Consider the following 26,058-nt stretch of genomic DNA (forward strand, 5'->3'; position numbering starts at 1 on the left):
CTACTTTAAAAACATCTGCAATCATATTTTGATATTTTCTGTAGGCTAAGCGTTTCTTTAATCACATCATGTCAAAAAGGTCTTCTCTAATTTTTAATAATAAGCCAGTGGATTGAACATTCCTTTCTTTATCTTTACAAATGGATGAATTAGTTTTTCATTTGGTTAACATTCTGACTAACTTCTCTAGAGAGATAACCACAAAGGCAATCATTAAGCATTCCCCATCTTATGCAGAATAAAGCTGAATAATAATCATAATCGCAATCTAGAGAGAATTTTATTTCCTCAACTTCATATCTTTTAGCTGTTTTTGAAACACTCTAATTGTCCTTTCCTTTTGTTTCATTTCTTTACTGATTTTTTGTTTACCTAATTTCTCCAACACTGTTCCTTCTTCCTCCAGCTTTAAACTTTTCTCCTCTTCATACTGTTTGATTGTCAGACAATATATAAGTTAAATTATTCATATTATGCATTTAATGTGAAGGGAAGTAATATGTTCATATTTCAAAGTCCTTCAAAAGCTGAATATATTACCTCTAATTGAATTAATTGAAATCTCGATGATCTTATATCTGAAGCCATACTACCAAAGCTGTAATTTACCTTTTCTCATTACCTATCTGTGAAAAATTTTTAGGACTAAAAATAAATAGTAAAATAACTTTTTAAATAGAGTTAATGTGATAATTCAATGTAAACTCATAAGTAATCATCTATTTTGTATATTACAGATGTTTAAATAAATATTTAAATTAAGAACAGACTATCATTTATAAAGAATGAACCAAAACCATTTTAAAAAAATATTAATAAGCATAAAAAGTATTCTACATGTACTGTGTGGCTATTTTATTTCAAAGGAATGAATGTTATGAAAGCTAATATATTTATGAGAAAGTCATCCAGTCCATAAATAAATATTGGAACATCTATTAATTGTTCTATGACTATAGTATTATAATTGTGTTTTATAAACTTTTCAAGGTTGCCTATGATTTACTAAAATATAGGTCTCACAAAAATATTTGCTTTCTCTATTTGCAAGTCGCAAGGTACATAAAAATTGTCCACAATGAGAAATTAAATATGTAATAAAATAAATTAGTATAGAATTGGAATAAAACTATCCATATTGTCCGCTCCCCATCCCTGTATTTGCAAGAGATTACATTTTTTGACCCAATATGATGGTATATACATTAAACACTTTGAGTATATTTCAGGTAATACACATATTTTTGTATGATTTCAGCATTTGAAGAGTCTAAAGAACACAACAAAAAACTGTGCTCTTTTAAGCTATTTAGGAGATGTTCCTCAAACTCAGGACTTGTCTACCCAGTCTCCTCATTGCCATCTTCACGTCTTTGTTCCTCAAGGTATAAATGGCAGGATACAGGATGGGTGTAATCATGAAGTCCAATATGGCAAGAAAATTATCCACTGGAACTGTGGGAAATAGCCACTATAAATAAAAATGAATGGTCCAAAGAACAACACCATTACAGTGATGTGAGCTGAAAGAGCTGAGAGGGCCTTGGACAAACCACATGAAGAATGTTCCCACACAGCAGACAGGATGAAGACATAAAAGATAATCAGTAAGAAGAAGATGTCCATGGAAATGAACCCACTGTTTGCAGTAACCATTAACTCCATTCTGTCTGGGTCTGTATAAGCAAGCTTGGTGAACCAGGGAAAATCACAGTAAAAACTGTCTCATTAGGACTACGAAATGACGAATGAACAACAAAAGCTAACTGGGCCACTGAGTGAATTGAGACCAATAACCCAGGCACCAGACAGAAGCAAATTGCATATCCGTAGGTTCACAATGGAGGGACTTACATATGGCCACATATCTGTCTAAGGCCGTGGCTATGAGCAGCACCATCTCAGATCCACCTGGGACATGAAGGGCAAATATCTGGCTGACACAAACCTGGCAAACTAAAGGTCAGAAATCATTTTAGGAACTGCAAGGTAGAAAGGCAGAAATTAATGAATGAAAGATTTCCCAAAAGGAAGTACATTGGGGGGTGTAAATGAGCATTAAATATCACTGAAAGACAATAAGCAGGTTCCCAAGGACAATTATTATATAAAACAACGTAGAGAAGGCCAGAAGGAAATGCTGAACTTGTCTGTAGGTAGAAAGCCCCAGGAACACAAATTCAGATTTGAGAAAATAACTTGTTTTATTCATTGGCTTTGTTTCTATTACCTTAAATAAACAATGACAAACAATTATAAAGCAATGCACCAAAGGTATTTAAGGTTCCAAGATGGTGGAGCAGGGAGGAAGCTTACTGCTCTGGTCTAGGAGAGGATAGCTTAAAAAAAGTGGAAAGAGTGCAGTGTCAGGGAAGATTTAGGGAGAAAACAGCAGAGAAAATTCTATGCAAATTAGAGGGACACAGTGGACCTACATGGAGGGCGTAGTTGCCCAGGCTCAGGACTCCAGCAGCCGAGAGCTTCCATATCAGCATGGGAGAGTGAGATGAGGCCAGGCTGCAGCAGCCCAAGCCACTGGCAATAGAGCTGCAGGAAGATCCTAGAGGGAATCCAGCCTAGAGCCCCAAGGGGGATAGTGTACCTAACCAACTAGAGGGAAAAAAAGGAGAGACACATTTCTCACTTCCCAGTCACCTTACAGTGGTGACCTGTAACAAGCTGTAGAGTGGGCGCCATTTTGGACATACATAACAGCTGTGCCAGCTTGTGTCCATGTCCAGCATTCAGCCGAGTGGAAACTCCTGACTCTGGTAGGGAGAGCTAACAGGGGCTGAGTGCTCATGACTGTGGGAGGCTTGTGTGCCAGAACTATAAAAAAAGAAAAAAACTGAGGCTGGGTGGAAAGACTAACAGTGTGGCTGGGACTTTGGGAAGTCACCGAGGGGGACTCCACACACTCAGGGCTTCCTGTTTACTTGGTAAGGGGCATTGCTGAGGAGCTTGAGCTTACACTGAAGATGGCACAGATCCTTTTTGTGGTCCTTTGGACAGAGTGAATGAATGTTACACCCACTGGAGCTAGCACTCAGGCCCTGGTCACCTTTGAGGAGAGGAGCTCAGCTGAGCAGAATAAATCTCCCTTCTGATTAGAAAAAAAGAGGAGATTTACCATGCCAAACCTAGTGTGTCACCTCAGATATATTTGGAAAAATGGCAGGGCAAAGCTGTTACTTATCAATAGTCACCTTGATTATAAATAGCTTCAGCTCTCCAGTTAAAAGACACAGACTGGCTGAATGGATTAAAAAACAAAACCCATCTATTTGCTGCCTGCAAGAAACATAACTCAACAACAAAGATTTAACACACAGACTAAAAGTCAAAGGATGGAAAAAGATAGTCCATGCCAACAGAAAACAAAATGAGCTGTGAAGCCATCCTTATATCAGATAAAATGGACTTTAAAATAAAAACTGTTAAACGAAACAAAGAAAGGCACTATGTATGATTAAGGGGCCAATTCAACAGGAAGATATAACTATCATAAACATAAACGCACCTAATTACAGGGTACCTAGCTACTTAAAAGAAATGCTAATGAATCTAAAGGGAGACATAGATTCAAATACAATAGTAATGGGGGACTTCATACCCCAATTTCAGCAATGGACACATCAACCAGAAAGAAAATCGACAAGTAAACAGCAGAGTTAATCGACATTATTGACCAAATGGACCTAACATATCTACAGAACTTTTCATCCTACAGTTGCAGAATACACATCTTCTCAGTAGTGCATGGATTTTTCTCTATGATTGACCACATGCTAGGCCATAAAGCAACTCTCAGCAAATTAAAAAAAAAATTAAAATCATACCATGCATCTTCTTGTACCACAATGAAATGAAGCTGTAAATAAACAACTCAGGAATCTCTAGAACATATGAAAATACATGGAGACTAACAACATGCTCCTGAATAAACTGTGGGTCATTGAATAAATCAAAAAAGAAATAAAAAACTTTTGGGAAACAAATGAAGATGACAATACAACATATGAAAACCTAGGATTACAGGAAAAGCAATGTTAAGAGGCAAGTTTATAGCAATTGGTGCCTACATCAAGAAATTGAAAAGTCACCAAACAAATGAATATTAATATATCTCAAGGATCTAGAAAAACAACAACAAACCAAACCCAAAACTAGTAGAAGAAATAATTAAAATTAGAAAAGAAATCAACAAAATTGAGTCCAAAAAAAATACAAAAGATTAGCAAAACAAAGGGCTGGTTTATTGAAAAATAAACAAAATTGACACACCAGTGGCCCAACTAACCAAAAAAAGGAGAGAAAAGATTCAAATCAATAAAATTAGAGATGAAAAGGAAATTAACTATAGACACCACAGAAACTAAAACGAATCATCAGAAATTACTACAAAGAGCTTTATGCCAACAAACTGGGAAACCTAGAAATGTACAGATTCTGGGACACATGCAACCTACATAAATTGAGCCATGAAGACATAGAAAACCTAACAAACCCATAACTAAGACAGAAATTGAATCAGTAACAAAACCCTACAACAAAGAAAGCTGACTAGATGGATTTACTGCTGAATTCTATCAGACAAATAAAGAACTAACTTCAATTCTCCTCAGTTATTCAAAACAATTGAAAGAAAGATAATTCTCCCAAATTATTTCTATGAAGCCAGCATCACCTTAATTCCTAAACCTGAAAAAGATGCAACAGAGAGAGACAATTACAGACCAAGTTCCATGATGAACATAGACACAAAAATCCTCAACAAAATTCTAGCCAATCGAATCCAACAACACATCAGAAAGATCATCCACCCAGAACAGGTGGGATTTATCCCTGGTATGCAGGGATGTTTCAACATTTGCAAATCAATCAGTGTGAAACATAACATTAACAAACTGCAGAACAAAAACCATATGATTATCTCAATAGATGTAGAGAAAGCATTTGATAAAATACAACACTCTTTCTTGATGAAAACTCTAAGCAAACTGGTTCTAGAAGGAATATTCCTCAAAATAAAAGCAATTTATGACAAACCCATGGCCAGCATCCTACTGAATGGGGAAAACTTGGAAGCATTCCCACTGAGATCCAGTACCGGACAAGTATGCCCATTCTCAACATTGCTATTCAATATAGTCCTGGAAGTATTAGCTATAGCTGTTAGGAAAGAAAAAAATCAAAGTGTTACAAATTGAGAAGCAGGAAGTCAAATTATCCCTATTTGCAGATGACATGATTCTACATATAGGGGATCCAAAAGACTCCACCAAGAGACTATTGGAACTCATAGAAGAGTTTGGTAAAGTAACAGGATATAAAATCAGTACACAAAATTTTACAGCCTTTGTATACATGGACAATGTCAAGGCTGAGACTGAACTTCTAAGAGCAATCCAATTCACAATAGCCACCAAAAAATCAAATACCTTGGATAAATTTAACCAAGGATGTCAAAGGTCTCTATTGTGAGAATTACAAAACATTAAAGGAAAAAATAGCAGAAGATACAAAGAAATGGAAAAATCTTCCATGTTCATGGACTGGAAGAAGCAATATCATCAAAATGTCCACAGTACCAAAAGAAATTTACAGATTCAACGTGAAACCAATCAAAATACCAAGGACATTCTTCTCAGATATAGAAAAAATGATGCTGGAATTCATATGGAAACATAGGTGACCTAGGATAGCTAAAGCAATCTTGCACAACAAAAACAAAGCCGGAGGCATTACAATACCAGATTTTTAAGACATTCTACAAGGCAGTTATAACCAAAACAGCCTAGTACTGGTACAAAAATATATGGATAGGTCAATGGAATTGAATTTGAATCACCAGAAATTAATCCAAGCATCTACAACCAACTTATATTTGACCAAGAAGCCAAAACCAATCCCTGGAGCAAGGACAGTATATTCAACAAATGATGCTGGGAAAACTAGATTTTTAAAGGCAAAAGTATGAAGCAAGACCCCTAACTTACACCTGACACAAAAATCCATGCAAAATGGATTAAAGATATAAATCTATAACCCAACACCTTCAAACTGTTAGAGAACATTGGGGAAACTCTGCAAGACATTGGCCTACGCAAAGAGTTCTTGGAAAACACCCCAGAGGCACAGGCAGTCAAAGCCAAAATTAACAAATGGGATTACATCAAATTGAGAAGTTTCTCACTGTGAAAGAAAAACTCAGGAAAGTGAAGAGGCAACCAACAGAATGGGAGAAATTATTTGCAAACCATGTAACTGATAAAGGATTAATAACCAGAAAGTATAAAGAGATCAAGAAACTCCACAACAACAAAACAAACAATCTCATTAAGAGATGAGCAAAGGACTTAAACAGATATTTCTCAAAAGTGAAAATCCAAATGGCCAACAGACACATGAAAAAATGTTCAGTATCAGTAGCTGTCAGGGAAATGCAAATCAAAACCACAATGAGGTTTCACTTCACCCCAGCTGGAATGACTTTCATACAGAAATCTACAAACAACACATGCTGGGGAGGATGTTGGGAAAAAGGCACCTAACCCATTTTTGTGGGATTATAGACTGGTAAAGCCACTTTGGAGGACAGTATGGAGATACCTCAGAAATCTGAATATAGATTTACCATTTGACCCAGCCATCCCAACCCTGGGAATTTACCCAAGGGAAATGGCATCAGAAAATAAAAGAGTTATCAGCACCCCTTTGTTTATTGCAGCTCAATTCATTGTAGCTAAGACATGGAACCAACTTCAATGCCTGTCAACTGAAGACTGGATAAATAAATTATGGAATATGTACACTATGGAATACTACCCAGCAGTAAAAAAATGAAATCCTTTATTTGCAATAAAATGAATGAATCTGGAAATCATCATACTTAGTGAAATAAGTCAGTCCCAAAGGGACAAATACCATATGTTCATATGTACTCCCTGATCTGTGAGAATGAATAGAGCACCTAAAATGAAATCTACAGAAGTGGAATTGACACTTTGAGAAGGGATGACCTGAGCTACCTTTGTCTTGATTGTCAAGAAATAGTTTGTGTTTTTTTTTTTCTCTTCATACATTTGTTGAGCTCATTACATAACACAAAGTTAATCTTATGTGTTTAAACTCAATTTAGGATGGATCTCAGTAAGAAATAAGAGTGGGAATAAGAGAGGGAGTAGGTTGTGTGTAACTGTAAAGCTGTATAGTTCTGCATACATTCCTAAGGACTAACTTCTTTTTCTTTTTTAACTTTTATTTAGTAAATATAAGTTTCCAAAGTACAGCTTATGGAGTACAATGGCTTTCCCCCTCATAATTTCCCTCCCACTCACACCCCTCCCATCTCCCACTCGCTCTTCTATTCCATTCACATCAAGATTCATTTTCAATTATCTTTATAGACAGAAGATCAATTTAGTATATATTAAGTAAAGATTTCATCAGTCTGCACCCACACAGAAACACAAAGTGTAAAATATTGTTTCAGTAGAAGTTATAGCATTACTTCACATTAGACAACACATTAAGGACAGATTCCACATGAGAAGTAAGTACACAGTGACTCTTGTTGTTGACTTACCAATTTGACACTCTGTTTATGGTGTCAGTAATCTCCCTAGGCTCTAGTCATGAGTTGCCAAGGCAATGGAAGCCTTTTAAGTTCTCCAACTTCGATCTTATTCAGACAGGGTCATAGTCAAAGTGGAAGTTCTCTCCTCCCTTCAGAGAAAAGTACCTCCTCCTTTGACTGCCCCGTTCTTTCCACTGGGATCTCACTCGCAGAGATCTTTCATTTGGGTCTTCTTTTTTTTTCCAGAGTGTCTTGGCTTTCCCTGCCTAAAATACTCTCATGGGCTCTTCAGCCAGATCCGAATGCCTTAAGGGCTGATTCTGAGGCCAGAGTGTTGTTTAGGACATCTGCCATTCTATTAGTCTACTGTGTATCCCGCTTCCCATGATGGATCGTTCTCTCCCTTTTTGATTCTGTCAGCTAGTATTAGCAGACACTAGACTGATTCTATCAGCTAATATTAGCAGACACTAGACTGATTCTATCAGCTAGTACTAGCAGACACTAGACTGCTATAACTAGTACTCAAACAGTATTTTTCACTTTGTGTTTGTGTGTGGGTGCAAACTGTTGAAATCTTTACTTAATGTATGCTAAACTGATCTTCTGTATATAAAGAGAATCGAAAATGAATCTTGATGTGAATGGAAGGGGAGAGGGAGTGGGAAAGGGGAGGGTTGTGGGTGGGAGGGACGTTATGGGGGGGAAGCCATTGTAATCCATAAGCTGTACTTTGGAAATTTATATTCATTAAATAAAAGTTAAAACAAATAAAAAATTTTTAAATTAAAAACAATGTACTAAAAAAAAAATCTCCACCAGAAAGGGAACACTGCGGAGCACTGTGGTGTAGTGGGTTAAGCCTCATATGTGGTCACCAATTCTAGTCCCAGCTGCTCCACTTCTGATCCAGCTCTCTGCTTATGGCCTGGGAAAGCCAGTAGAAGATGGCCCAGGTCGTTGAGCCCCTGCACCCATATGGGAGACCTGGAAGAAGCTCTTGGCTCCTGGCTTCAGCTTGGCCCAGCTCTGACCATTGTGGCCATTTAGGGAGTAAACCAGGAGATGGAAGACATTTCTCTCTGTTTCTTCCTCTGTCTGTAACTCTGCCTCTCAAACAAATAAATAAAGTCTTAAAAAAAAAACAGGAAAAATAGATACCATTGGGTTTCAAATTCTGTTATAAATAAAATCTTTATCCTCAGGCACAAAACACACATTCATGAGATCATAATATTCATGTAGTGGAGGGGCTTGTGTATGGCCACATATCTGCCCAAGTTCATAGCTATGAGTGGGACCATCTCTGATCCATCTAGAACACAAAGGACAAATATCTGGATGACACACTTCTGAAATGAAATGATCTTTTTCTAGTATAAGGGTAGGAAAGTCCTTTGAAAGTGTCACATATTATATTAATTATATTATATTATATTATATTATATTATGAAATATTCAGTTAGGCTTCCGGGACACTTCCTGTTTAGCAGGCAATGTATCACATTTTGCAGTAAAACACAGGCGTTGTCTTTATGAAATTTCAATCTAGCTGTAAAGCAAGGCATTCAATAAATAATCACATAGCTAGTTGACTGCACTACTAATAAGTTATGTGAAGCAAAGCACCAAGTGCTATGCCAACTATGACAGCTCCTGGCAGTGTTCTCTGCCCTGGCCTGGAAGAAGTTTTATTCAGATTTAAAGGGTGAATGTGGTTAAATACAAAAGGAAGTGTGGGAAGAATGATCTATTCAGAGGAGTGACATCGACCATGGTAAAACAGAACCATCTAGAATAAATGAAACACCAGTAAATATATGACCAAGGTAGAATCTTCCAGGTATTTCAAAGAATTTGGTCCATATCTAAGGGGTGATAAGAAGCCGTTGAATTAGAAAAGTAAAATAATATATGTGCTTTAAAAATGTGAAGTATCTGGAAAGTGTAGAATATAATACAGGGATTGGAAGAGAGATCAGTTAGGGGGATATCAAAAGACCAAAAAAATAGATATGGAAGGGTAAATTTGTCAGTAAATGTTGGCACAACTATTGCTGTATTGTTTGTGGAAAAGTCTAAAGTACGTAAATAGTAAGTCATGAGTGAGACTGTGGGGAAACACTCTTCTACCCTGCCATTTTGAGTATTTAAAATTATTCATCTTCTACAGAATGTAATTCCAAAATATCTTTCACATAGTTCTAAATTGCCTCATGACTTAGAATACCATTGCAAGAAAAATTTTCTTAAAATAATAACAGCGACTGAACTAAAGTAATTATGTGGGAAATATTAATTCACTTTAATTGGTACAATTCATTGAGGGAAAAAGGAGCTATAGTTTTATTAAATAAAAACATAGTTTACACTAAATATATCCAGCTAGAAATTGAGGAGTTACAATTAAACAAGAAAGAAAATTATACAAACCAGATACCCACAATTACAGAAATATGAATGATGAATTCATTCAAAGATACTGAACCTCACCAATTGTTAAGGAAATGCAATTTCAAAAAAATAATAATTTTCTTTTTTTCCTAACAGATTAGTAAGAAAAAAAGAGATAAAGGGTAGGGGCTGGCGCTGTGGTGCACCGGGTTAAAGCCCTGGCCTGAAGTGCCGGCATCCCATATGGGCGCCGGTTCTAGTCCTGGCTGCTCCTCTTCTGATCCAGCTCTCTGCTATGGCCTGGGAAAGCAGTGGAAGATGGCCCAAGTCCTTGGGCCCCTGCACCCAGGTGGGAGACCTGGGAGAAGCTCCTGGCTCCTGACTTTGGATTGGCTCAGCTCCGGCTGTTGCGGCCATCTGGGGAGTGAACCAGTGGATGGAAGACCTCTCTCTCTGTCTCTACCACTCTCTGTAATTATGTCTTTCAAATAAATTAAATAAATATCTTTAAAAAAGAGAGAGAGAAAGGTTAATATCACTATGTGCAAAGGAGTGCTTATAATGGAAATTCTTGCTGGCCGGCACCGTGGCTCACTAGGCTAATCCTCCACCTAGCGGCACCGGCACACCGGGTTCTAGTCCCGGTCGGGGCGCCGGATTCTGTCCCGGTTGCCCCTCTTCCAGGCCAGCTTTCTGCTGTGGCCTGGGAAGGCAGTGGAGGATGGCCCAAGTGCTTGGGCCCTGCACCCCATGGGAGACCAGGAGAAGCACCTGGCTCCTGCCTTTGGATCAGCGCAGTGCGCCGGCCATAGCGTGCTGGCCGCGGCGGCCATTGGAGGGTGAACCAACGGCAAAGGAAGACTTTTCTCTCTGTGTCTCTCTCTCATTATCCACTCTGCCTGTGGAAAAAAAAAAAAAAGAAAGAAAGAAAGAAAGAAAGAAAGAAAGAAAGAAAGAAAGAAAGAAAGAAAGAAAGAAAGAAAGAAATTCTTGCTAATGATAGGTGTCAATGGAAATTAATACAATCAGAATTTCAAATGTTCAAATCTAGCAAACAACAGAGCTTTTCTAAGGTTCCTGTCTTAGAACAGAGGGTTAAATTCCTGTGGGAGTATTGTAACCAAAAGGAATGCAATAGCTTGTTAGCACAGAGATAGTATATCTAGATACTCACATATTTACTACACTATTCTAATAACAATAGCAAAGAATTTAAATTAGAACACAGTTTTAAATCAAATTTTAATGCATATATATATATATATATATATATATAGTAATCTTGCAGCTATTTAAAACAATGCTATAGAAGCAGGTTGTGGAACACCACAGGTTTGATGCTAGCCATACTACTTCTGATTCAGCTCCCAGCTAACATCCATGGGAGAACAGAGGATGATGATCCAAGTACTTGGGCCCCTACCACCCATGTGGAAGCCCAGTATGGAATTTCTGGTGCCTGATTCAGTCTGGCCTAGCCCCAGCTGTTAAGGCCAATCAGGGAGTGAAGCAGTGGATGGAAGATCTCTGTCTCTCCTTCTCTCTTTAGCTCTGCCTTTCAAATAAATTAATAAATCTTTAAAAGATAAATAAATAAAACAATGGCATAGGGTTACATAATATAGACCTAAAAAACAACAACAAATCTTGCAGGATAGAATCAAGAGTACGGTTCAGTCTTGCAGTACATAAAACCATCTTAAAATCCAAAAGTCTACATTTTAAGAATTCAATCTAATAAAATGTGGCTTGAACTTTTTAAGATCCTTACTTTTGCAGTTCAAATTACCTTTTGCATGGAATTGAGAGTTTGGAGCCAGCACACATTGAATAAGATAAAAAAAAAAAACAGACTAGAAAGTGAACAACCCATTTCTCAGCTATTGGTATAGCAAAAATTGTCAGCAAAGTGTTCATTTTGAGGTGAAACCTTTACATTTTTAATGGCATATTTTCTGGAAATCAGTAAATTCCATGATTAATAATGGAAGTGATTTTAGAAAAGACAAAGAGGGAAGTGACAGAATAAAAGGCAAGAGAAAATAGAAGTAGTTGAGAATCCAACCAGAGTAAGAGAAATTTATCCAAAAGACAATAAGAATCAACAATTGATCTTTGAAATATACATGTCTACTTTAATTAACTTTTATCTTTAGAAAAGAATCAATAGAAGACATTTCAGCAGCATATTCTATAACTAGCATGCAACAGAAGACAGACCTAACAGGTGTGCACCTCTGTCGAAACACACTATGCCAAGGAGGCTGCCTCTGGGTCCACTGTGAGGCTGGGATGCAATCAACGGACTGGACTTGAGGGCGCAGGGAATGGTATACTCTCCAGACCTCTGTCCAAGTGAGCTCTGCTCTATTTTTTTGTTGGCTAAATATAGTTTTACTAAGTATTTATGTTCTCATTTTCCTCCTTAGAAAGTGCACTTCTTTATGCTTCGTGGTCTTCTGAACTAATATTAATTCCTCTTTTCTCCTTCACCTGGGAATCCAGTCATTTCAGAGAACTTCCCAAACCTCCCATCCTAAAGGATCCTTCAAGGCTGCCCACATCTGCATTGTTTCTCTTCACTGAATGAAGCAGGAGCTGAAACAGCAGCAGCAGCAGCAGCAGCACTGGGGATGTCGTTTGCAAGGCACAAGCAATCATCTACTGTTTTTCAGTCATCAGCAAACTGCTGTCTACCTTCCTGGGGTCAACTGTACTTAACCTGAACTTGAATTCATATTCCATGTCCTGCTATGAATACCTAACCTTATCTCTGTGCATGCTTCTTTTTTTTTTTTTTTTTTTTGACAGGCAGAGTGGACAGTGAGAGAGAGAGACAGAGAGAAAGGTCTTCCTTTGTCGTTGGTTCACCCTCCAGTGGCCGCCGCGGCCGGCGCGCTGCGGCCGGCGCACCGCGCTGATCCCATGGCAGGAGCCAGGAGCCAGGTGCTTTTCCTGGTCTCCCATGGGGTGCAGGGCCCAAGCACCTGGGCCATCCTCCACTGCACTCCCTGGCCACAGCAGAGAGCTGGCCTGGAAGAGGGGCAACCGGGACAGAATCCGGCGCCCCAACCGGGACTAGAACCCAGTGTGCCGGCGCCGCTAGGCGGAGGATTAGCCTAGTGAGCCGCGGCGCCGGCCTGTGCATGCTTCTTACGTAAATATTTTGCATGTTGACTATTTCTATTTGTGAAATTGCTTTTCCCAACAAAAGAAATAGTGAATAATTAAACAAAATTACTATCAAGTTATTTTATATCATTCCCCACTTGTTTTTAACTAATCTTGGTTATTTGAAATTGATAAAAATGTTTGTGAAGGTATACACAAATTTTTGTCTTTCTCTAATTTCTTAAATGAGTCTTCCCTATGCTAATTTTTCATTTATTTTAGATAATGATAACAGCTCCAAGCTTAGTGAGTTTTCATAATTTACCAAAAAAAAAGTAACATGTTTTCAACTCTGCAACCCCTCAAAATTGCTAAAAGTCCATTAGCAGCTCATAGGAATTGGGATGCACAACATCTGACCAATTGGGTCAGTCACTTGGAAAATATATTCTAAATATTCTAAATTGTTTTCTTAACATTCCTTCCTACTTTCCATCAGAAACTTTTAGCTAATCATAGAATACTTAAGAACTTCTCTCTGACAATTTTATTTATTTTAAATGTGATTCCTTTTTTAACACATTCAGCATCCCTAAAGTCTTTGATCCACTCAGTAATATTCAGACATTTTTATGCTTTTGAATAAATGCTACAGGTATGGAATAAATAAAGATTTATCACTCACGAAATTATCACTCACGAAATTTTTATGTTAAATGTTAACTGTATATATTTTTTACTTACTTAATCTTATCCAACAAGATTCTCTGACCACCAAACAAGCTTTGATGTCATACAAGCCAATACCTCTGTAAAACATAGGCATTTCTCCAGTAATTTTATATCCACTGATTTTTGATCTTCAAATGACTCTCTACCTCCAAAGAACCAAGTGACAAAGGTACTGAAGTATAATTAATTCATATAAAAGTCTATTGCTTGGAGCCAGCGCTGTGGTGTAGCGGGTAAAGCCGCCACCTGCAGTGCCAGCATCCCATACGGGCGCCAGTTTGAGACATGCCTGCTCCTCTTCCAATCCAGCTCTCTGCTGTTGTCTGGGAAAGCAGTAGAAGATGGCCCAAGTCCTTGGTCCCCTGCACCCACATGGGAGACCTGGAGGAGGCTCCTGGCTCCTGGCTTCAGATCGGCACAGCTCCGGCTGTTGCATCCATCTGGGGAGTGAACCATCGGATGGAAGACTCACTCTCTCTCTCTCTCTCTCTCTCGCTCTCACACTTTCTCTCTCTCTCTCTCTCTCTCTCTCTCTCTCTCTGCCTCTCCTTCTCTCTTTGTGTAACTCTGACATTCAAATAAATAAAAAAAAAAAACTTTAAAAAAAATGTCTGTTGCTATCAAACAAAACTCGTGCCATAACAGTTGTTAAACAGTAAAGGGCTGGTAGAATATTACTCCACTTCTTTTCCTTTCCACTCCCTGTACCTGCTCATCCACCAACCATGAAACATGGACTATTTGTGCTTTCCTCTTGTTTGCATGAAAATATAATATGAAGCCAAAAGTAGAAGCTGTAATACTCTTTAAAATCCTTTGAGTAAATATAAGGAAGCAACAGATTCACCCACATAACAGTATTGGAAAGTGAAGGGAAGAAAAACCAGCTCCAAGCTTAGTGAGTTTTCATAAACCTTCAAGGCACTGCCCGGAGCAGTATACTTAGTGGTCAACATGCAAGTCTCTAGTCACTCCTGGAACATGCTATGACCCAGACACAAAAAAGATTTCCAGGAATCAAGGTAGATTCCAGATCTATAGAACAATTTATCAGTGGGGAACAAAAATTTGAAGTTTCCTTTGTTCAGTGCCAAAAGTTGGGCACATAAATAAACTTTTCTTGAGTTGGAAAGCAGAAATTCCTTATTATAATGGCATTTCAATAGACTATCAACTTCAACTTCATCTCATTGCTTACCTGACCAAAAAATGACAAGAAAAAGAGGCCTTAAGGAGGCTTTTCAACATATGAATATGTACTTGTTAATAGGATAGAATCAGAGTTAGACCTGCCACTGCACTGACCCCAGTGCACAGTGACCACGCCCTGCATGGTGATCCAATTGTCCTCAGTCTATTCATCACGGGGATTCTGCCTTGGAAACCCCACGGCCTGAAGAGAAAGAAAGAATATTAGAAGTGTGCCACACAGTAAAATTAAATTAAAGGAAAAGAAAGAAATAGTCATGCAACAATGCACACTGAAAAGTCCCTTCAGCAGTAGAATGTCTGTAGCTACTTATGTTGAAAACTAATATTAGTGAACTGGTAGTAGTTATTAACATGCTAACTAAGCCTAAGTTACATCATTAATGTAGTACACTAATGAGGGCTCCTAGATCTATATAACTTTTACATTTCTTAATATTAATACTATAAATAGCTTGTCAAGGCTATGAGATAAAAGGACAATGTTCCTTTGACTTGGTACATTAAAATGGCATACCATATGGATTTTTTTAATTTTTTAATTTTTTTATTGACAAACAATAATTGTACATATTTATGGAGCACAATTTAATATTTTGATATGTGCATTTTAATGATGATATTAGGATAATTAGCATCCATCACTTCATATATTCAAAGTCTCTTTGTAGTGTGAACATTCAGAAGTCTTTCTTCTAGTGATTTAGAAAATTACAATATGTTATTGTTAATTATTATTACCTAGATTCTTAATCTGGTGCCAGACAAACCAAATGTCTGGAGTGCTGGACAACAACAAGAAGTAAGCACGAAGTCCAGTCTCACATATCTTAATCAAGGCCACTCAAGGCTACAAAAGTAAGTCCCTTTAAACATGTGTAGTTTTTGAAATAAGAATGGCAATTTGATTGATCTTAACAATATTGTTATTATTCCTTTCCTGGTCTCTAAATATTTTGTCAAGTTCTTCATAAAGACTAACCTTGCAAATTTAAACGAGGCTGAGAAATGTTGGGAGTTACTTGTTTAAAAATCTAGACGTCACAGAGAAGACACAAAGGTGAGTGTGATTTTGAAAACCTTGCTCATTCAGAAGTGAATGAGGGGCCACTGTGGCCACCTCAGTGCCAGCATCCCATATCGGCGCTGGTTCAAGTCCCAGCTGCTCCACTTCCCATCCAGCCCTGCTAAGGTGCCTGAGAAAGTAGTGGGAGATGGCATGAGGAAGCTCCTGGCTCCTGGCTTGGATCAACCCAGCTCTGACTGTTGTAGCCATTTGCAGAGTGAAGAAGCGTATGGAAAACCTCTTTCTCTGTCTCTCCCTCTCTCTGTCCGTAACCCTGCCTCTCAAGTAAACTAAATCTTAAAAGAATTTACCAAAAATGCTACAAAAATAGTAATCATAGCATAAACTCTATTTTGTCAGAAGGTGTATAAAACAATTAAGTACTAGTCAACTATAGCTTAAAAAAAAAAAACCCTACACTCTAGGTAGAAATTTGGGTTTTTACAAATGGCATATTTAATTACAAAAATTATATTGTGACATCCCTAGGAACATTTTATAGGCACGCAAGCTTCTGCAGAGCCTGGTAGCATTTGGTAAATAGCTATTTTTAGACTGTATTTATTCTCAAAACATTCACAAATTTGTACAAAGTAACAGAGTTTGTTGTTCTTGCAGGTAACAGCAGCAGCTTGGTTTTCTTTTATTTAAAAATAGCTTCATTCACTTATTAAAAATGAATACAAAAATTTATCTTATTTTCCAGAAATTAGCTACAATAAACTGACTCATGGAATCAAGTATTTAGCGTATTTCAGTGCAAGTTATTATCCCTTAGCTGTCTCCCTAGGAAGCCATCTCGGTACATTCCTTGTTCAGTGGTGGCTAATGTATTTTAAAACATTTTTGAGAGAGAGGGCCCGCCCCTTCTCTCTGAGGCGGTGGCCAGCACTCTAGAAATCCCCCTTTTGGTGATTCCAATCATGTGTTCCGAGGAAGGCGCCTCCCTTAGCACCGGGCAATCATTGGTTCTCAGTAAAATTTCTCCTTAGAGAGAGTAACAGAACAAAACCCACCCACAGTGGAAAAATCGCAAAAGTGCTGGCCCATTCTATAACTCCATTCAAGATCAGAAACCTCAGTGAAGTTACCCGGTCAGTTTTCTACAGGTTAAACAGGACTAAGGCAACCAAAGTCACAAAACAGAAAACAAAAACATCTTTCTGTCTGCAAATTCCCAGTGGTGCACTGAATCCCCCCTTCCTGGGTCCAGCTGCCTGCTGAGATGGCAAGGAATGCGTTCAGCGAGTCCACTTCCCCGCAGTCCACTGCTCCACAGGGCCCGGAGCCCTGTGCCGGTCATCTCCCAGAGCTGGGCGCACCTTCTGCCAAACCGTGTGTTCACTCCAAGCCATCACAGTACCAGAAAGTGAAGACTGCGTGGAAGACCCATATGTATCTGGCTGGGTCAGATTCAGAGACTGGCCCGGGTACTGCTGGAGACATTGAGAAGCCCGCCATGGTACTGAATATTCAGGGACTGTCATTTGAAACGAAGTGCAAGCAGAAGAGGAACTTGATGAGTCTCGGACTCCGGGTGTGTGAATGTCCTGCACGGACAATGACCATGCGACTGATGCAACACGCACAGGAGGGCCTGCAAGATACAGCAGCCATCCATGTGCACCTGCTCGGGTGCCTGGAGTGATGACTTTGAGAGAGGTCACAAAATTATCATCAGCTCCATTCAGAGAATCCAAAAAGGAGAAGAGCTCGCTATAAGTCTGAGTTTGTAAATATGCTATATTTACATGCTGTTTCTTTAATATACTAGTACATTACAAAGTCTCCTCCCTTTATCTTTTTATCACTTGGAGATAAGCACACGATATAGTTCCAGAATTGAGCTGCTGGTGAGAGGATTACTTCCAATGTTCCTCTGAGTCACAGGAAACAGAAGTTCAAGTAGGCCCTACCGTCAAGAGCACAGTGAATTGTGTTTCTGTGTGGGTGGAAACTGATGAAATCTTTACTTAATATATACTAAATCGATCTTCTGTATATAAAGAGAATTGAAAATGAATCTTGATGTGAATGGAATGGGAGAGGGAGCGGGAGATGGGAGGGGTGCAGGTGGGAGGGAAGTTATGGAGGGGGTAAGCCATTGTAATCTATAAACTGTACTTTGGAAATTTATATTTACTAAATAAAAAGTAAATAAATAAAAATTAAAAAAGAGCACAGTGAAAAGTCATGTGAAGCCCAATGCTGATTACCAGGCTAGGGAGGGTGCGGAGGCAGGTGGGATGACAGACGCCAAAACACAGTTCCATGGAGGGAATCGTCCTTCGTGCCTCACGGCACACAGGGAACGATGGCTGACAGTAACACATGATGTATTTATGAATGACCGGAAGGGAAGAGCTCAAACACTCCAAGCTTGGAGTGATGGTAGGAAGACCGAGAAGCTGACTGCTCTGACGTAATCAGTATGATCTGTGTAATCATGCATGCGTTAGATGTCACCTTTACTGCAGAGACAGGTGCCATTCTGACATGTAAATTGAAATCTTAAGTAATAATAAAATATATGAAAAATTAAAAAACAAACACGGAGTACAGTAACAACATGCAGTACTGAACCGGCTGTCGCTTGCCCATCTACACAGCTCATCTAACTTCTGCTGGCACTAGAACTGATATTATGGTTCAATTTTAAGGCATGGTAGATGCAGACCAAATAGAAGCCTATGTCCTCGTAACAAACAGAATAGAAATATTTTATTTTGTTACATTTTTGTTAACATTTTCTATTGTATCTTACCAGACTAACTTGTATCTAGCTTTGAAAAGTGGCCTTTATTAATAGAAGTCTCAATTCAGAAGAAGTGGAAAGTTAAGGGATGCCCCAGGAGCATAGTATGATAATGTTCAGATTTGGGACTCTATTTAAAACACAGCTGGACAGGTGCCCAGCCCAGAGGCTGCACTCTAAAGGATTCCACACCAAGGACAACAAATTCTACCAACAAGCTGACATCAGACAACCAAGAGGACTTCATGTCACTTACAGCAGAATCCAGAGAGAAACCTGTCAGCCGGAGGACGGGTTTCAGAGGTGACATCTGCCAGGTGAGTCTATTCAGACTGTCTGGAGTCTCCAACGTTTAGCTTTTATTTCATTCACTCAATTAAGATTTTTTTCTGCAACAGTTTTTTCATACCTACCCATTAGGTTCAGAGTTTTGACTGTACTATTTCATTGATCTGTCTACAAGGAAGATTACGAGTTTTCTCTCCCTAATAGCTCCTGAGACCTCTCTGGACTTCCCACAGTAAAGTGTTGCATGCTAGCAAACGGGAATGTTCCTCTACAATCTTACAAGTTCCCAGGTTTGCAGGTTGGGGATTATAACAACCAGTGTGGAAAATGCAGTATCACACTCTCGATCTGGGACAAGGCTTTTCAGTTCTCAAACTGAGAGAATTCTTCCCACAACCTGAACAAATGGAATTTCTATTGGCAAGAGCTGGGAAGGGGAAAGATTTCACAGCAGGCAAAAGCAAAAGGAAGAAGCCATGTCGTGATAATCAAGATCAAATCCTGCAAAAATATCAAAGAAAATTATCATTGAAAAGTTATCATTGCATAAGATATTCAAAATACAAAATTCTTTATATAATAAGGCATGATGAAAATTGGGGTGTCATGGAGAGTTGGGTAGTGAAAGGAGTGACTGCAAAATCAGATTTAAAAAAAACTGTTGCTTTGATTGGCAAAAGTACAAAAAATCTGAAAGATATTTGAAAAAATCCAGGGTTCACTTAAAGACAATAGTGTGATATTTAGGGTTGATGGATTATGGTGTCCTACGAGCTCAGCCTCTGATATTTCATCTCTCTACTGGGTCTGCTCTGCAGAAAAAGCAATTAATACATGTTGTCTACTAATGCCACGATTGCTTAACAGTTTTTACTCCCTAACAGATATTCAGCTTTATATCAATAATTTGCCAAATACTGAGATTCATTCAATCACTACGATAATAATGGTCATGAATTAAACATGAAGAACCTCCGTGTGACTGTCCTACATGGAAATTGTTCAGGCACAGACACGCATGCAAGATGGACTAAGAAGTAATGTATCAATGAATTTTGTCCTACAAATCTCTATTTTACCACTGAAATAATAAATTCAGCTAAAGAAGATTTGCCTACTAGTGGGGGAATATTAATGTGTAAATAATTTCTTTCTCCTGAAATTATTAGACAGGCATCACTCACATAATTGGTGAAGAAATTTTCTAGAAAACTTAAAGACAAAAGTCTGATAACAGAACAGGAAGCAGCCTCACTTGCCTTCATCTAATACATTCAAGATTTTATCACTTTTTATGTAAGCATTCTCCTAACTACTGTAACTGTACCACTTTTTTATCACCCAATCTAATGACTTAAATTCTAGGCTATGCAATCCCCTATTAGCAGTGAAAAGGAGGTGGGTGGATATATTTTCTACCATTGATCCTGAGTTCTCATCACTCTACCCACAGGTGGTCTGAAATCACTCCCGTGCACAAGTCAATGGGCGGCCTGAATGACTCTGTGGTCTCTGAGTTTGTGTTGCTGGGACTCTCCACTTCTTGGGGAACCAAGGTTTTTCTCACGTTGACATTCTCCTTGCTCTATGTGGGGATCATCCTGGGAAATCTCTTCATTGTCTTCTTAGTCATTGCTGATTCTCACTTGCATTCTCCTATGTACTTCCTGCTGGCCAACCTGTCCCTAAATGATGTTGGGGTTTCCTCTACCACGGTTCCTAAGATGATCTCAGATCTTTTAAGTGAATACAAAGTAATCTCCTTCCAAAGCTGTATGACACAGATATGCTTCATCCACATCATGGGAGGAGTGGAAATGGTGCTGCTCATAGCCATGGCATTTGACAGGTACATTGCAATCTGTAAGCCTCTTCACTACTTGAACATCATGAGCCCTAAAAGATGTGTTTCATTTGTAGTCATTGGCTGGGTAACTGGAGTTGTCCATGCGATGTCTCAATTTGCTTTTGTGATAAACTTGCCTTTCTGTGGGCCTAATAAAGTAGACAGCTTTTACTGTGACTTTCCTAGGATAATCAAACTTGCATGTACAGATGGGGCCAAGTTTGAGTTTGTTGTTGCTGCCAACAGTGGCTTCATGAGCATGGGCACCTTCTTCCTGCTAATCCTTTCCTACGTCTTCATTCTGGCCACCGTCTGGAAACGTTCTGCAGGGGACTTATCCAAGGCACTCGTCACGTTGTCAGCTCACATCACGGTGGTTGTACTTTTCTTCACTCCGTGCATGTTTCTGTATGTGTGGCCTTTCCCCAAGTCATCAATAGACAAATACCTGTTCATTGCTGATTTTGCTATCACCCCTGCCTTGAATCCTATCATCTATACACTAAGGAACAAAGAAATAAGAATAGCAATTCAAAGAATGAGGAAATGGAGACATTCTGACAGATTTTCCTGAGCGCAGATTTTTTTTTTTTTTGTAATTCTAATCTGCACATTCACCTACCTGGTGGACATCTCCTCTTTGGCAACAGCCAGTTAACACAGCCAATAACAGGATATCGCATCTACCTCACTAAACTGCTCACTTATTTTCTATTCATATTGAACTTCCAGTCACTGCTTTCAGTACTAGAGAAAAACTGAATCCAATGATAAAATAGGTTGTTTTAGCAGACAGCAACATATTTATAGTTTCTTTATTTAACCTGTGATCACTGAGCATAATAAAGGATATAATGAAATATCTTGTTTCCCATGACATTCACAAATACAAGAGGTCTGCAAATAGTTCAAGTAAAATGTGTGCTATAAGAAAACTATGTGTGGGTTTCAAAATTATTTGCACCAAATTAAATTACCTTTTAACGCGATATTTCCATGAACTTTTTGAAGCCATTCCATAAGCTGCAAACTTGTGTCCTGAACATCAGAAACCTCACATGAATGGTCACAAACTTGAGATGAATGCGTCTCCAGCTTGCTACACAGGGTTCCTCCTGAAGAATATTCAGAAATAAACACTGAAATTGGTTTTTAGGCGTATCCGAGGGGCAGTGACAGAAGAGGAGAATGCTTAAGCTGATAACACAACAGAGATGCAAGCCCTGTAGCCCTCCGGGAGCCTGGACAGACAGTGTCATCTAGAGTTGTCTCAGGTGAAGGACAAACTATTGAGGCATTTCTTCATTTCTGAAGTGTGCACTGTTCTTCTTTCTCCAGTCTCTCCCTGTGTGTGTTTTAGGAAGCCACAGAAAAATTGTCAGATAGCCTTTCTGGAGTTTATAATAAAGAACCATAACCAATAAAAGCAAAAACTGGGTAATTTCCCAATAGTTCCTTGTTAATTATGTAGGAAAATAAACTTCCCTTCTCTTTTATTCACTTAATAATTGTACTTAATATTAACTGTTACAGGAGCATAAACAATAGTTGTCATTGAAATGTTTCTCTCTCTCAAGCCCCGCAAGGCCAGCTGCTCGAGTGTCCATTCAGCAATGGGTATGCACCCATCGGTAAGTCGGTGAGCAATCTGTGGCATTAGCGACCACAGCTTGCTGTCATCAACCCTCTGCTGTGACAGGAATGGACAAATTAATTCCAACACTGAAACTACCACTGCAGACCAAAATAAAGCAGAATTCAACACACTCCATGAAAAATAGTAAAAGCTAAAGAAATTTTTTAAAAACAGGTCATCAAAGAAGGAGGTACCTTTCTCTGAAGGGAGGAGAGAACTTCCACTTTGACTACGACCTTGTCTAAATATGATCAGAGTCGGTGAACTCAAAAGGCCTCCATAGCCTTGGCAACTCATGACAAGAGCCTAGGGTGATTACTGATGCCATAAACAAGAGTGTCAATTTGTTAAGTCAACAACAGGAGTCACTGTGCACTTACTCCCCATGTAGGATCTCTGTCCTTAATGTGCTGTACATTGTGATTTAATGCTATAACTAGTACTCAAACAGTATTTTTCACTTTGTGTTTCTGTGTGGGAGCAAACTGTTGAAATCTTTACTTAATGTATGCTAAATTGATCTTCTGTATATAAAGAGAATTGAAAATGAATTTTGATGTGAATGGAAGGGGGGAGGGAGAGGGAAAGGGGAGGGTTGCGGGTGGGAGGGAAATTATGGGTGGGGGGGGCCATTGTAATCCATAAGCTGTACTTTAGAAATTTATATTCATTAAACAAAAGTTAAAAAAAAAAAAACACTAGAATCGTTGTAATCGACTCACTCGGTATCTTCACATCTAAATTTAAGATAAGGCCCACTGTCAATGGTGCTCTAAACTCAGGGAAACACTGAAACTATGAAACCCCACAGACTCAGCCTGAGTAGTGTGTAAGTCTCACTTATCCAGAGCTCAAATCCCTGGAGTTACTCACCCCCAAAACTACTCCCTGTAGTTAATATATTCCACACTGAGGATAATGCTCTCCAGAAACAGTGTCTAAGCAGAATGTGCAGTGCTGGTCTCAGTAGGCTCCAACTCCTCACATGAGGAAGAATCTTACAACAAAGAGTGCTCCCGAGATACATGCCCCGTGACATATCTCACACTCAACCTCTCCTTTCTCTCCCCCTCCTTCACACTAAAGCCAGATTTCAGACAACTGATAATCAGCCCTGACACTCCTGCACTGGAATTTTCTGAAAGCTATATAGTCTTTCCAGAAACACTGAAGGTTTATTTTCATCTGTTACTGAGACTTCTGGATTCTATATAGCAAAAGACCTTCTAGCACCAAAGGGAATGATTTCTGTCCAACCCCAGAACTCCCTGAATATCAAGATTCCAGCAACCCTATGCTCCTATCATGACCAATATCCTGGATCAAGGGATGGCCCTGGGAAGAGATCTAGAACAGTAACTAACATATACATAATAGGAAATTGATTGATAATAGTATCTTTTATAACAAGTTATACAGGAAGAACTTGAATGAAGCATATGGAAGAAAATCTCCAGAATGCATAAAAACCAACTATTCTTCATGGAAACAGGCCTTTAGAATCAGAGTCTAGAGGGCACCCTGGAAGTAAGAGTCAGAAGACAATCAATGTGCACTCCTAGGACCAACATTCTGTGTAGAAGGCTAAGTCTCTGCCTGCAGTGGCAGCATTCCATGTGCGCACTGGTTTGAGTCCTGGCTGTTCCACTTCTTATCCAGCTCCCTGCTGATGCACCCGGGAAAGCAGCAGAAGATGGCTCAAGTCCTTGAGACCCTGTACTCACATGGGAGACCTGGAAGAAGCTTCTGGCTCCTGACTTCAGATCAGACGAGCCCTGGCTGTTATGGCCATCTCTCTCTCTCTCTCTCTCTCTCTCTCTCTCTCTGCTTTTCAATAAATAAATAAGTCTTTAAAAGTGTGCACACCAGTCATGCTGCTTCCCAGCCTGAGACTTCAAATAAGTTCCATTTGCAGAAAAACAACCTCTCAGCAAAACTATCCAATTTGCGGGCTCGGGATCATTGTAAAAATTAAGTCATACAATGTGAGTGTGTGCTACAGGCAAATGAGTTATATTAGATTCAATATTTCTTTTTTGATCTTCACACATTTTACTTGCTCTTTAGAGAGAGTTCCGCTTTGTGAAATATGATGATGGAAATCAATCCTTGGAATGTGAGGATTTAGCTTTTCTACCTTGAAAACATCACTCTTGGCTGGTGCCGCGGCTCACTAGGCTAATCCTCCACCTGCGGCGCCAGCACCCCGGGTTCTAATCCCAGTTGGGGCACCAGATTCTGTCCCAGTTGCTCCTCTTCCAGTCCAGCTCTCTGCTATGGCCAGGGAGGGCAGTGGAGGATGGCCCAAGTGGTTGGGCCCTGCACCCACTTGGGAGAACAGGAGGAAGCACCTGGCTCCTGGCTTCAGATCTGTGCAGCGCACCAGCCTTAGTGGCCATTTGTGGGGTGAACCAACGGAAGGAAGACCTCTCTCTGTCTCTCTCTCTCTCTCACTGTCTAACTCTGCCTGTCAAAAAAAATCACTCATATTACAAATAATTATCCCAGAATTCTTTGACTACTAATATGAATTAAAGTTTAGACTAATACTAAAATCAATCCAAAGTACACATTAGAAACATCTTTCACAGAAAGTGGTGGAAGTGGTAAAGCCAGCATGGGCATCGATGTGATCCACAGCACTCAGAATCTCCACCTGACATGTACAATGATACATGTGCTGTGCAGTATGAAAATTTTCAACAACCCTCTAACTTCACTAGAGAAAAATAGGTCTTCCAACATCTGAAATTTTCTCATTCCAGACTGATGTTTCATTCTTTGCAGGCTGTCAGCTATGTTTATTACTGAAAACTTTTTTTAAAAGATGTATTTAGTTATTTGAAAGGGTTACAGAGAGAGGTAGAGCCAGAAAGAGGGAGAGGTCTTCCATCCGCTGGTTTACTCCTCAAATGATTTCAACAGCCAGAGCAAAGCTGATCCGAAGCCAGGAGCCAGGAGCTTCTTCCGGGTATCCCACATGGGTGCAGGGGCCCAAGGACTTGGGCCATCTTCTACTACCTTCCCAGGCCATAACAAAGAGCTGGATTTAAAGTGGAGCAGCCAGGACTCAAACTGGCACCCATATGGGATGTCAGCGCCTTAGGCCAGAGCTTTAACCCTCTGTGCCATAGCGCTGACCCCCAAATGAAACTATTACTTTAAGAAAGTATTATGATGAGCTCAGTCTAATATTTAGCAACTTGCAGCAGCACTAATGACAAATAGCCTTACAGATAACTTTCCATATGGGTAATGAACACTTATTTTGTCTTTTTTAATATACCCTTCCAAACGACAGATCATTGAATATACAATGGACTAACTGACCCAGAAAACCCACTTTTGGGTATACAAATATATATATATGGAAATAATTTGTATATATGTAAGTATATGAATGCTGATCTAGCTTTATTAGCAGCCAACAAAAATGGAAACA

At 39.2% G+C, this 26,058-nt stretch overlaps 1 protein-coding gene and 1 pseudogene across 1 annotated transcript; one reads left to right on the top strand and one right to left on the bottom strand.

Moving 5' to 3' along the window:
* Nucleotides 1-1,309: 1,309 nt before the first annotated feature.
* LOC100339507 (olfactory receptor 4F15-like) lies at nucleotides 1,310-2,212 on the bottom strand (annotated as a pseudogene).
* Nucleotides 2,213-15,147: 12,935 nt separating this feature from the next.
* LOC108178278 (olfactory receptor 4F21-like) lies at nucleotides 15,148-21,554 on the top strand. Its single transcript, XM_089309382.1, has 2 exons — nucleotides 15,148-15,168; nucleotides 20,616-21,554. Exons 1-2 carry the CDS (start codon nucleotides 15,148-15,150, stop codon nucleotides 21,552-21,554), a joined length of 960 nt encoding a protein of 319 aa, XP_089165508.1.
* Nucleotides 21,555-26,058: the final 4,504 nt, after the last annotated feature.

Source organism: Oryctolagus cuniculus, chromosome 12, assembly GCF_051225735.1.
Source record: "Oryctolagus cuniculus isolate XC-2025 breed Fujian yellow rabbit chromosome 12, ASM5122573v1, whole genome shotgun sequence".
NCBI classification, from domain to species: Eukaryota; Metazoa; Chordata; class Mammalia; order Lagomorpha; family Leporidae; genus Oryctolagus; species Oryctolagus cuniculus.

What these genes read in the sequence shown, in the direction of transcription:
- LOC108178278 (XM_089309382.1), top strand. Translation starts at nt 15,148, where the DNA reads ATGGTGATCCAATTGTCCTCA. An exon ending in TGGTGATCCAATTGTCCTCA is followed by an intron (nt 15,169 to 20,615) that starts GTCTATTCATCA and finishes CCCGTGCACAAG; the next exon opens with TCAATGGGCGGCCTGAATGA.